This window comes from Triticum urartu, chromosome 2A (genome assembly GCF_056163025.1).
Source record: "Triticum urartu cultivar PI428250 chromosome 2A, HENAU_Tu73, whole genome shotgun sequence".
Lineage (NCBI taxonomy): Eukaryota > Viridiplantae > Streptophyta > Magnoliopsida > Poales > Poaceae > Triticum > Triticum urartu.
The window spans coordinates 687,932,357-687,944,135 of NC_141874.1; the positions used below are offsets into that span (position 1 = coordinate 687,932,357).

The 11,779-nt window shown below is 43.6% G+C and overlaps 1 protein-coding gene across 6 annotated transcripts; it reads left to right on the plus strand.

Moving 5' to 3' along the window:
• Positions 1-1,549: 1,549 nt before the first annotated feature.
• On the plus strand, positions 1,550-11,532 carry LOC125539740 (putative disease resistance RPP13-like protein 1). Of its 6 annotated transcripts, none has more exons than XM_087544936.1 (10): positions 1,550-2,829; positions 3,081-5,625; positions 5,706-7,749; positions 7,813-8,026; positions 8,543-8,699; positions 9,105-9,148; positions 9,236-9,512; positions 9,994-10,123; positions 10,519-10,671; positions 11,162-11,532. In XM_087544936.1, exons 1-3 carry the CDS (start codon positions 2,526-2,528, stop codon positions 7,726-7,728), a joined length of 4,872 nt encoding a protein of 1,623 aa, XP_087401062.1. In that variant the 5' UTR covers positions 1,550-2,525; the 3' UTR covers positions 7,729-7,749; positions 7,813-8,026; positions 8,543-8,699; positions 9,105-9,148; positions 9,236-9,512; positions 9,994-10,123; positions 10,519-10,671; positions 11,162-11,532. The 6 variants fall into 6 exon arrangements, with proteins under 6 accessions (XP_087401062.1, XP_087401063.1, XP_087401064.1 ...); XM_087544937.1 differs by having other exon boundaries at positions 7,832-8,026; XM_087544938.1 differs by having other exon boundaries at positions 1,550-2,027; positions 2,512-2,829; positions 5,706-8,026.
• The last annotated feature ends 247 nt before the right edge of the window (positions 11,533-11,779 follow it).

Consider the following 11,779-nt stretch of genomic DNA (forward strand, 5'->3'; position numbering starts at 1 on the left):
ACCGAAATATTTCAGTGGTTACGCGCGTGTACTGAAACTGCTACACCGAAATATTTCAGGGGTTGCGTGCGTGTACTGAAACTGAAGTATTGAAATATTTCAGTGTCTACCCGTGTGTACTAAAATTGCATTGCACTACTGAAATTTTTTAGTGTGTACCCGTGTGTACTACAATTGCACTACACAAATATTTCAGTGTGAACCGGTCAGTACTAAAATATTTCAATGCCTACAACTATCTACTAAACTTGCAGTATTGAAATATTTTAGTGTCAACCCAGAGTCTATCACTCTAAACTGTGTACTGAACTTGTCTGGAGGCACTTCTTGCAGCCAAAATATTGCAAGTTCAATTTACACAGATTGCATCACGTAATTTGAACACAATTCTTGAGGTGACAGACAAAATTTCCTATCATGGATACCACTCCAGCACATCAAAACATGGCAAGTAAACATAGCAATGCTATATGCCTAGACTCATTCCAGCCTCGTCGATCAAACTAAGCTGCCATCCAGAGACTACGGATTCAAGTACACAGGTAGCAAGAACATATTACAGAGAATCAAATTAAGCAAGTGGCAAGTAATGATGAATGAAATTCAGCAATCTTACCCTAAACATAGCTTAGCCGCCGTTCAGACGAGGAGAGCGCGAGGGAAGCGTGGAGAACGGTGCGGAAGCGATGCCGCGACCACTGTCCTCCTCCTCTTGCGCTTCGGAGTCATCTCCGACTCGGTTGGAGGCTCCACAATCTGCAACGGCACCTCGTGCACCGTGGGTTCCTGATCCAGTGGATGCTCTACCCTGGATCTGAACGCCCACCACCTACGCCTGGTCCACGGGATGGACGAATCGGCCTGCTCCATCGCCCAGAGGAGGATCTCGACCTTGTGCATCGGTTGTGCGGGTGGGGGGGAAGCTTTGCCCTCTCCCTCCTTGTCATTTGCTTCAAAGTGGCCATTGCCGTCCAGTTCATCTGCAATATGTTGTGAAACCAAGAACGGATCTCCGTCAACCTGGCCATCTTGACCTGGTCGCCGCCGGCGATCTCCATGAAGTCGGCGTTCTCACCGCCGGCGATCTCCACGAAGTCGGCGTTCTCGCCGCCGCCGATGTGCTCGATCTGCTGCTCCATGGAGGATCTTGCGTGGATGGAAGAGGGGGGTGGATGTGGAAGATAAGAAGAGCAAAGTTGCGGCCGCAAGAAGGAGGAGAAGGCTAGGAGATGGCCGCGGTTGCAATGGTGATGGAAGAAGGGAAGGAGCACGGCGGCGGCTTTGCATTGGAGGAGAGGGGCAGCGGTTTTGCATTGGAGGAGAGGGGCGGCGTTTTTGCATTGGACGAGAGGGCCCCACCTTGTCATATATTTCCTAGGACTAAAATGCCCCTAGACTAATAGTACTTTCGAGTACTTTCATCCGTGTACTTTCGAGTACTATGTATGTATGCGCCGTTAGATCGAGATAAACGAATGGCTTCAAAAAATGCCAACTACTGTAAAAGTAGTTATATTTAATTTGGAGTAACACAATGTGCTTCAGGCGTGCTTCTCCGGCCAGAAACTCCAGTCCATGTTCAGTCACGACGGCCTCCGCCCTCGGTGCCGCTGCCTTCTCGCCCTCAGGGTCAGATGGATACGCCTCCCTTCGCGCGCTTCCCCGCCGTTCCACCCGCCCGCCATCGCGCCACTCATGCCGCGAGCGCGCACGGTGAGCCCACCTACCGCGGCGTACGGAAGAGCGCGCGCCACACCAAGCCCCACCCCCGGTGCCGCCGCGCGGCCGTTCGGTGCGCCTGCGCCCTTGATGTGTTCGGGGAAATGCCACGCCGGAGAACCTGCGCCGGGTCTATGCAGGATCCACGCGCGGGTGCCCTTGCCGCAGGCATCAACGTCGGCACTCTCGGCAGTCTCCACCCGAGCATCTTCTCAAATGATTGACCGGCTCATCGCGTCCACGGGGCTCCCCTGGCCCTGGCCCTGACGACCCATGCCCATTTCAGCTCCGAGCTGGTCGACCCACAGGTAAGGTAAAAAATGCCGCTGGTGATTTGGCATCACATGTTGCCTCCCTGGCCAAATTCAACAACTGAATGTGTTGTCTGGTTATGGTTTCCTACTACGTTGGGAATTTGGAAAAATATCCTACACAGCATAGCACTTTGTAAATTCCTTGGAATAGACGCCTCTGCTTTGTCTTAGATTGGAGGAATCTTTGTTTCCCCCCTCCGACTGCTGTGGGAGATTTTACATAGTTTCGGCAGTGCCAAAATATGTCGATAGATACAAGGTTGTACATACGTATCAGAAATAATCAAGCATCTCAACGAGGATCTAGTTTAAGCCTGGCGATATAAATGATGCTTTGTCCTGTACTGCCTGTACCATTTATTCAATAAAATATGCGTCGTACAATGTCTTAGGCGTGGTTTGGTCCAATACATATTCAAGCCTGCTAGGTCCAATGCATATTCCTGCTTTTGCTCTTGCTGTTGTTGTGATGCCTTAGGTGTGCCGCGAGAGATGTCAGGGTTGCTTGGCACGGTTGTTGACGCAGCAATAGGATGGCTGGTGGAAAGCATCCTTGGGAGCTTCTTCACTGGACAGATGGAAGCATGGACTCATGAAATCGGGCTTGCTGAAGATGTGGAGAAGCTCAAATTTGAGATGAGGTACGTGGAGATGGTTCTTGCTGCTGCCAGGGGAAGGAGGATTGACAACATGCCTCTGGCCCAGTCACTGGCTGATCTCAAAGAACTGCTTTATGACTCAGAGGACGTGATGGATGAGCTCGACTATTACCGACTCCAGCAACAGATCGAAAAAGGTGATTCACTCGCCTCTCTTCTTCCATTTTTATTGCTTTCAGTTTCTTTTATATAGGCGTAATATGTAACCAAGAGCAGCTGAATATCGTAGTCACCACCACTCAGATTATCTCTTGCTTAATTTTGATTTTTTTAATGATTCAGCTTTTGTTACTTTTATTAATTATCAGTACTTACACGATGATATTTGCTTTTACTTAAGTGGCTTTCGTTTGCTTGTCCCCAAATAACTGAGTGTTCTCTTATGCAGGGAAAGGTTGTAGTGCTCCTACTGGCACTAAGCCTGAGGAAAGCTATGTGTCCTCATCCCCTCTATCTTCTGTTGTTAAATTAGTACGCAGCACCACAAGCCAAATAACTGATTGGATCTCACGCGGCAGAAAAAGGAAACGTGAAGAGGAGGGGCCAGCTCATTGTAACATGCTGCCTTTTGAGATGAAAGATAGCATTTCTAAGAGGATCAATGTAATAGTGAATCTTCTACGCAGTAATGGCAATTCTGTGCAGGGGGCTCTTCAGCTTGAGATCTTGCGCCCCATTGCAACATCAAGTAAGTGTCAGAATATTTCAAGGAATACTTGCATGACAACTTCTCTTTCAACTGAATGTCAGATGTACGGAAGGGATGCAGAAAGGGACGAGATAATAGCTCAGTTGATAAAGGGGGGATCTAGTGATCTGAATGTTTTTCCAGTGGTTGGCATTGGTGGTATTGGGAAGACGACGCTTGCTAGATATGTATACCATGATAAAAGAATTAAAGATCATTTTGATTTGCAAATGTGGGTCTGTGTATCCACTAACTTCGATATAGTGGGGCTAACAATTCAGATCCTAGAGCATGTATGTGAAGATAGACCGTATGAGAAAAAAAGCAGCTTGAATAAATTGCAGGAGATCCTTTTGGAAAATATTAGAAACAAAAGATTTCTGCTTGTATTGGATGATATGTGGGAAGACAAGGACAGGAGTGGATGGATTAAACTCTTGGCTCCATTGAAAAGTAACCAAGCAAACGGTTGCATGGTACTAGCAACAACTAGAACAAAATCAGTGGCAAAAATGATAGGAACTATGGGTGAAATCACATTGAGTGGTCTGGATGAAAAGGAGTTTTGGCTGTTCTTCAAGGCATGTGCATTTCGCAATGTCAACTGCAGGCACCATCCTAGTTTACAATTTATTGGGAAACAAATTGCTAAAGTGCTAAAAGGCTGCCCACTAGCTGCACGAAGTGTTGGTGCACTTCTGAGCACAGATGTTAGCTATCAGCACTGGACGGCAGTTCGGGACAAATGGAAATCTCTTCAAGAATATGATGATGATATTTTACCCATCTTGAAGCTCAGTTATGATCATCTACCAGTCCACCTTCAGCGCTGTTTCTCATATTGCTCTTTGTTTCCAGAGGACTACCAATTTAATGGGAAAGAATTGGTCCATGCTTGGATATCACAAAATTTTGTGCAGCGCAAAGATCCTACCATAAGATTGGAGGAAACAGGGCACGCATATTTGGAAAGATTAGTGGATTTGGGCTTCTTCCAAAAGGATGGCTCACACTATATTATGCATGACCTAATGCACGTACTGGCTGGGACAGTTTCAGCAAATGAGTGTGCTACTATTGATGGATTGAAATCTGAATCAATTCAAGCAACTGTTCGGCATTTGTCTATCATAACTACTAATTTTGAGGAAGATGAACATGGCAACAATTCTAGTGAGAAGTTTGACAAAATACTTCAGAAGGTTAGTTCTTGGCACAAATTGAGGACCTTGATGTTGTTTGGGCAAAGCAGCATACATTTATTAGGGTCCTTGCGTACTTTTTGCAAGAGGGCTAAATGTTTAAGGTTCCTAAGTGTGTCAGGTGTTGACATCGGCTCTACAAACAGCTTGTTAAATCTGTTCCATCTTCGTTATATAATGGCATACGAAGTCAACAACCCTGCATTTCGTCAAGCTTTGACAAGTTGTTATCACCTTCAAGTACTGGATGTGGGCATTTCAGGCTATCTTGATGTACCTGCTGATATGAATAATCTTGTTAATCTGCGCCATCTTATTGCTCATGAGAAAGTGCACCATGCAATAGATTGTGTCGGCAACATGACCTCTCTCCAGGAGTTAAAATTCAAGGTTCAAAATGTTGGCGGTTTTCAGATAGGACAACTTCAGTCCATGAATAAGCTTGTATTACTTGGAATTTCTCAACTTGAAAATGCGAAGACTAAAGAAGAGGCAAGGGGGGCCAGGCTGATAGACAAAGAGTATCTAGACAAATTGTCGTTATCATGGGAGAATAGTAGCATGAATCTTCAACCTGAGGCTGCGAAAGATGTGCTTGATGGTCTTCAACCACATCAAAACCTCAAAAATCTAGAAATAACTGGATATGGTGGTGTTACCTCCCCAACCTGGCTTTCCAGTACTTTCTCAGTTACCTCACTGCAGATACTTCATCTAGAGAATTGCAGGGAATGGAAAATTCTTCGATCTATTGAAATGCCTTCCCTTAGGAAACTAACATTGATCAGGATGTTGAATATAATGGAAATCTCAGTTCCTTCTTTGGAAGAGTTGATCTTGATTGAGATGCCAAAATTGGAAAAATGTATCGGTTCTTATGGAATGGAATTGACCTCCCATCTAAGGGTTTTGATGATCAAGAATTGCCCTCAACTGAATGAGTTCACTCTTTTCAAGAGTTACTCTTCTTTCGAAGCTAAGCAGAAGTCATGGTTTCCGTCTCTCAGCAAACTCTCCATCGGGCAGTGTCCTCATATAATGAAGTAAATTTTTTCTCTCCAATTTTTCTTGTTCAAGACATTTGCAAATTCTTGCACACTTACATTGCTAAATGATGTTGCAGCAACTGGGAAATCCTTCCACTAAGAGAAATGGAGGCGCTAAAGGAGTTGGAGTTGATGGACCTGCATGTTGTCAGAGTGTCAGTTCCTTCTCTGGAGAAGTTGGTGTTGGCTAAAATGCCAAGCCTGGAATTTTGCAGCAGTCTAACGACTTTTCCACCTCTGCAATTTTTACCTTCCCAAGGAGATCCAAAGGAGTGGACATCTAACCTCCGTAGACTCACCATCCACAATTGCCCTCGTTTGATTGTGCCGCATCCTCTTCCGCCTTCTGCTCTAATTTCTGAGTTGTCCATCAGGGAGGTTTCTAAACTTCCAACAATGAGGATAAACTGGAGACGTTTCACTATCGAATCTAATCAGTTGTGTGTTCTGGATGATAGCATCTTGGCATTTGATAATCTTAGGGGCATAACATCATTGGAAATAAAAAATTGTCAAAATCTGGTCTCTCTTTCAAGTGAATTCAACCAGTTATTCGCTTTAGAGCATTTAAGTATACACGACTGCCATATTTTTACCAAGTCAAACATCATGTCAGAGATTGCCCAGGAAAACAGCACACCTGCATGCAGCCTTGTCCTCCCATCTCTCAAATCTGTCAACATTAAATCATGTGGAGTAACAGGGAGGTGGCTAACACAAATGGTTTCACATTCGAAGTCCCTTGAGAACTTGCAATTAAGGAACTGTCCACAGATAAAGTTTCTATCAATCGGTCAACCTAGAGAAGCGGAAGGAACCAGCAGTTTGGCTTATGCAGTGATGACTTCAGCCCAAGATGAACAGGAACTAAAACTGCCATATAATCTCGTATGTTCTCTCAAGAAATTATGGATTAAGGAAAGCTGGGATCTGGAGTTCTGTGGGGGTAAGAGAGACTTCGCAGGATTCACCTCTCTTACGGAGCTAGTCCTTCAAGGTTGCCCCAAGCTGGTCTCATCGTTGGTGGGTGAAACAAAAGATGATGGTGCCATGGAAGTTGGATTACTCCCACCATCACTTGAAGACCTTAGTATCACTTCTCTCCCAGAAAACTTGCATTCCTTCACTCCTCAAGGCCTTCTCCACCTCAAAAAGTTAAGTCTACGTGATGGCCCATGTTTGAAGTCTGTCCAGCTGCATTCCTGTACGGCCCTAAAGCAGCTGGAAATCACGGGGCGTGTCGGGCTGGCTGTACTGGAGGGCTTCCAGTTTCTCAGCTCCCTTCGAAGCTTGGCGATGGAGATGAATCCCGAGCTGTCTTGTGCATGGGTTGTCGAACTGCAGGAGCAAGAACAGTGCAGCAACCAAATTCAGCTGCTTCCTCCATCACTTGAAGAACTTTATATCTGGAATCTCACAGATAGGGTCCAGTCCCATCTTCTGTCCTGCCTTTCTGCCATGACCAGTCTAGCAATACAGAAAAGTCCAGAATTGACGTCTCTACAGCTGGGATGCTGCACGGCAGTGAAAGAGTTGGAAATTGGAGACTGCGACTTGCTTGCGTCGATCGAGGGCCTCCAGTTCTGTGTAAACCTGACATCCTTGAAAGTATTTAACTCCCCTGGCCTAGTTTCCTGGTTGAAGCTTGTGTCGCAGCAGCAAGGGGCCTCTGAGATCTGGTCTGGACTGGAAACTCTTGAGATTGATGACGCATCTGTCATTTCCATGCCCTTCTGCAAACAGCTCACATCTCTAACACACCTAGAGTTCAGTTCTCGGGGTGGTAAACAGGGAGAGAGCTTGGTGAGTTTAACAGAGGAACAAGAGAGAGCATTACAGCTTCTAACCTCCCTGCAAGAACTTCGATTGTGCATGTGCCCGAATCTCTCATTACTTCCTGCAAACTTACATAGCTTGACCTCCCTTGAGACATTATCTATCATGCATTGTACGTGCATCAGAAGTCTGCCAGACATGGGCCTCCCACCTTCACTCAGATACCTTCAGATATCCAATTGCAGTGAGGAGTTAGGTATGCACTGCAGAATTGTAGCAACGGAGAAGCTAAGGGTCATGATTGATTGTCAGTGTGTGAGTTAATCACCATTGTTTACTTCCGAGGTACACCTTCGGAGCATTTTGCCTACAGAATTTGTTTACATGCTCACCCTCTTCTTGCTAAAGGTTATTCATCTCTCTGAAGACTGCTGCCACCTGCCGCCTGAGATGTTGTACATATCATATACCCATTTGGCTTTCCACAAGCTACTCCAGCTGCATGGTGGATGAACGCAGGAAATCATAGGTTGAAAGTGGCAAGTCCTTTTTCTTCATCTTATTCTTGTCACTCTTCTGGTTGGTGGCTGACCTTGAGCTATGCTATAGCAAGCCTTACATGGTATGTTTTGCCTTTTATCTATTTTTATCCTGATGAGCTTTGTCAATGGCTCATAGCTGCATTTGGTGATATTATTCCTTCTTGATTACTTTCAGATTGAGTGATGAAAATATCGAAATCTGTTTTCTGCTACATAACTATGCATCCCATCTTGTCCAGTACTATTAATTATTGCCTGTGCCTTTTCTGATTAGCACATATCAATGCTGTTAACTTTAGGTTCTCCTGCATGGTTTGATAATTTTTTTTTTGCTGTTAACTGAAACATCGTAGTGCACTAATGTTCTTGCTCTCAGAAAATTTATCATTCCACCCTTTCCTCTGTTAAGCATTAAATTGGCTTGTATTATATTATCTATTTGCAGTTGACTGTTAAGCATGAGATGTGATTTTAGATGTAGGAGAAACATAAAATTTACTAGTTACTACCATCTGTCTAATGATGTGATTTCACTGTGAGAAAAGGATGGCAGTTAGCACTAGGTTTGTTGCTGAAGTATTGTTATTTTGCTCTAGGTTCGTTATTCAGTAAGGATCGCTGGAACAAACCTCACATGGGATGCTTAATGTTATCATGTTACATCACGGTATTTGGAATCTTCGGTAAACCAGGATTACCTGATGAATGATGACTACACTTTAGTTTGCTGATTGCCTGGCTCTACCATTTCTGGTACGTTTTGTTTATTGTTTGATTATCATCACTCTGATTAAATGCAAGGCACAATTTTTGGGAATTTCCATTTTCTGATTCATCTGCCGTGCCTTACGTTCATTCATGTATTTGCCTGCTTTTATATACATGGTAGGCATTTATTTCAGATTTTTTCCAATTTATTATTATAGTAACAAAAGAAGTGGAGTTCAAAAATAAGTTTGCTCGTAAAATGAAAATAAAAAACTTTCCATGGCAGAAAATTGTATAAAATTGTGTGTTATGAATGTGACATCACTCCAGGGCTCATGTTAGCATCTTCATCATCCTATAAGAAGAATACCTTTTTTTAGTCTGTAGCCTGTAGCACTCATCTAATCTAAGTAGGATGGATTTAATGATGAATAACTTTGATGGCGTCAGGTGTGGATTGGAAGGTGGGCAATGTCCATGAAAAACCGAAGGAGGTACAGGAATCAGTCGGTGACGGTCTCCTACATAGTTAGTTAACATGCTCACCCTCTTTTTGCTAAAAGTATTTCATCTCTCTGCAGACTGTAGCCACCCGAGATGTTATACATATTTCTGCGCTCCCTGTTGCCAGCACATTTGTGCTCCCTGTCACCAGCACATTGTGCAAGTGCCATATACCCATCTGGCTTTCCACAAGCTACTCTAGTTGCATGGTGGATGGACCAGGGACACCATGTTGAAAGTGGCAACACTTTCTGTCTAATCAGGGGCATTATGCCCTTTCCCTCATTCTTGCGTCTTCTAGTTGCTGGCTGGCTGTGAGCTATGCTATATCAACTGGCCGTGAGCTACCATGAGGTACGTTTTTTTTCATCTCTTTTTTTGTCAGTGGCTCCATGCTGTAGTGTTTTGCGATATTATTTCTTCTTGTTTACTTTCTGATTAACTGATGAAAAGATCCAAGTATGTTTTCTGCTACCTAATTATGTCTCTCATCTTGTCCAGTTCCACTAATCCCCCTCCTGTGCTTATTCTGATCAGCACTTATCAGTGCTGTTAACTAGGTTCAACCAAAAAAATGCTGTTAACTAGAAACATCGTAATGCACTAATGCTCTCGCTCTCACAAGCAAAATTCTGTTCTATCCTTTCCTGCATTAAGCATTTTGGATCGTATTTTCTATTTGTAGCTGACTGTTCAGCATGGGATTATTTTAAAATGTAGGAGAAACATAAAAGTTATACTAGTTTCTACCATCTGTCTCATGATGCAGTTTCGCTGTGAAAAAAGGCTGGCAGTTGCACTAGGTTTGTTGCTGAAGTATTGATATTTTTCTCAGTAAAACTACACAGCAGATTGCTGGAACCAACCTGACATAGGATGCTTAATGTTATCATGCTACATCACTGCATTTGGAATCTGCGTTCAACCAAGACTGATTTACTGGTTGCCTGACTCTACCATTTCAGGTAAATTCTGTTTGTTGTTTGATTATCATCAACTTCATTAACACGTGAGGCATATTTTCTGATTCATCCGCCTTACCTTAACAATGCTGTTAACTAGGCTCTCCTGCATGTTTCAATTTTAAAAAATGCTGTTAACTAGAACCACCGTAATGCACCAATGCTCTTGCTCCCACGGACAATTTATTGTTTTGTCAATTCCCCTCTGTTAAGCACTAAATTGGCCCAAATTTTCTATCTGTAGTTGACTGTTCAGCATGACATATGCTTTCAAAATGTTAGGAGAAACATAAATCTACTAGTTACTGCACCATCTGTCTCATGACGCAGTTTCACTGTGAAAAGAGGATGGCAGTTAGCACTAGGTTTGTTGCTGAATCATTGCTATTTTGCTCTAGGTTTGTTATTCAGTAAACCCCCCGCAGCAGATCACTGGAACCAACCTCACATAGATGCTTAATGTTATCATGCTACTACATCACTGCATTTGGAATCTGTGGTCAACCAGAACTGCCCATTGATTTGCTGGTTGCCTGGCTCTACCATTTCAGGTACGTTCTGTTTGTTGTTTGATTATCATCAACTTCATTAACACGTGAGGCATCTTTTCTGATTCATCCGTCATACCTTATCTTACAATTAATCATGTATTTGCTTGCTTTTACATGGTGGACATTTGTTTCAGCTTTCGGCCAAGTTATATTGCACAGTAGAAAAAATAAAGTGAAGTATTTTTTTTTTTGACTATTTACTGCAAGGCAACAGCCTCACAGTCCTTTATTAATAAAAATAAAGTGAAGTTGCAAAAGAAGTTTGCTCGTAGAAATGAAAAAAAAACTATGCCATTGTAGCGACAGAATAAATTGGATGCTATGAATCTGACATTTCTCTAGGGATCCTGTTAACATCTTCATCATCTTATAAGCAGAGCGAGTTAGGAGCTTATTTGACTAATAATTTACCTTGTTAGTCTGGAGCCTGCAACGCGCATCTATCCTAAGTAGGATGAATTTCACTGATGAATAACTTTGATGGTGTCAGGTGTGGATTAGCAGTTGACCATGTCCACAAAAAACTGAGGAAGGTACAGTAATTCAGTTGGTGACGATCTCCATCTCATACGGAATATGGACATCTATATATGAACCTTCCGGGAACTAAACGCTCAACCCGTGCCGTCGAACGAGTCGATAGGGGTGGATGTCCATGGTGGGGTCGTCACTGAATTTGACGTTGCTGGAGATGTTCTCGTCGAGCTCAAGGCACCTGCGTTGAGATACTAGGCCTTGTAAGAAGCTTTGGATAAAAAGATGGGAAAAGAAACCACCCTGTTTCTATAACGGGGCAACAAATATTTTGAAAGCTAAAATGCTACTATTTGTGGAACGGAAGGAGACCACACCGTAATTAAAGATGGAAAGTAGTCGAATCACGACAACACTCCGTTATAGTTGAATTTGTACTTTGATATGCGACCTTCTGTGCCGAGATTCCATTCTCAGCATCCAGAAATAAGAGATGAAACCTCCACCGAGCTCTCTCAGAGCTCAGGCACTCTCGGCCGTCGGATCGTACTGCTTGATGCATTTTCGGCCGTCGGATCGACCCGCTGGATGACCTCGGCCGTCGGATCTAGGATGAGCACTATAGGAATGAATA

What these genes read in the sequence shown, in the direction of transcription:
- LOC125539740 (XM_087544939.1), top strand. Translation starts at nt 2,526, where the DNA reads ATGTCAGGGTTGCTTGGCACGGTTGTTGACGCAGCAATAGGATGGCTG. An exon ending in CCAGCAACAGATCGAAAAAG is followed by an intron (nt 2,830 to 3,080) that starts GTGATTCACTCG and finishes TCTCTTATGCAG; the next exon opens with GGAAAGGTTGTAGTGCTCCT. An exon ending in CAGTGTCCTCATATAATGAA is followed by an intron (nt 5,626 to 5,705) that starts GTAAATTTTTTC and finishes ATGATGTTGCAG; the next exon opens with CAACTGGGAAATCCTTCCAC.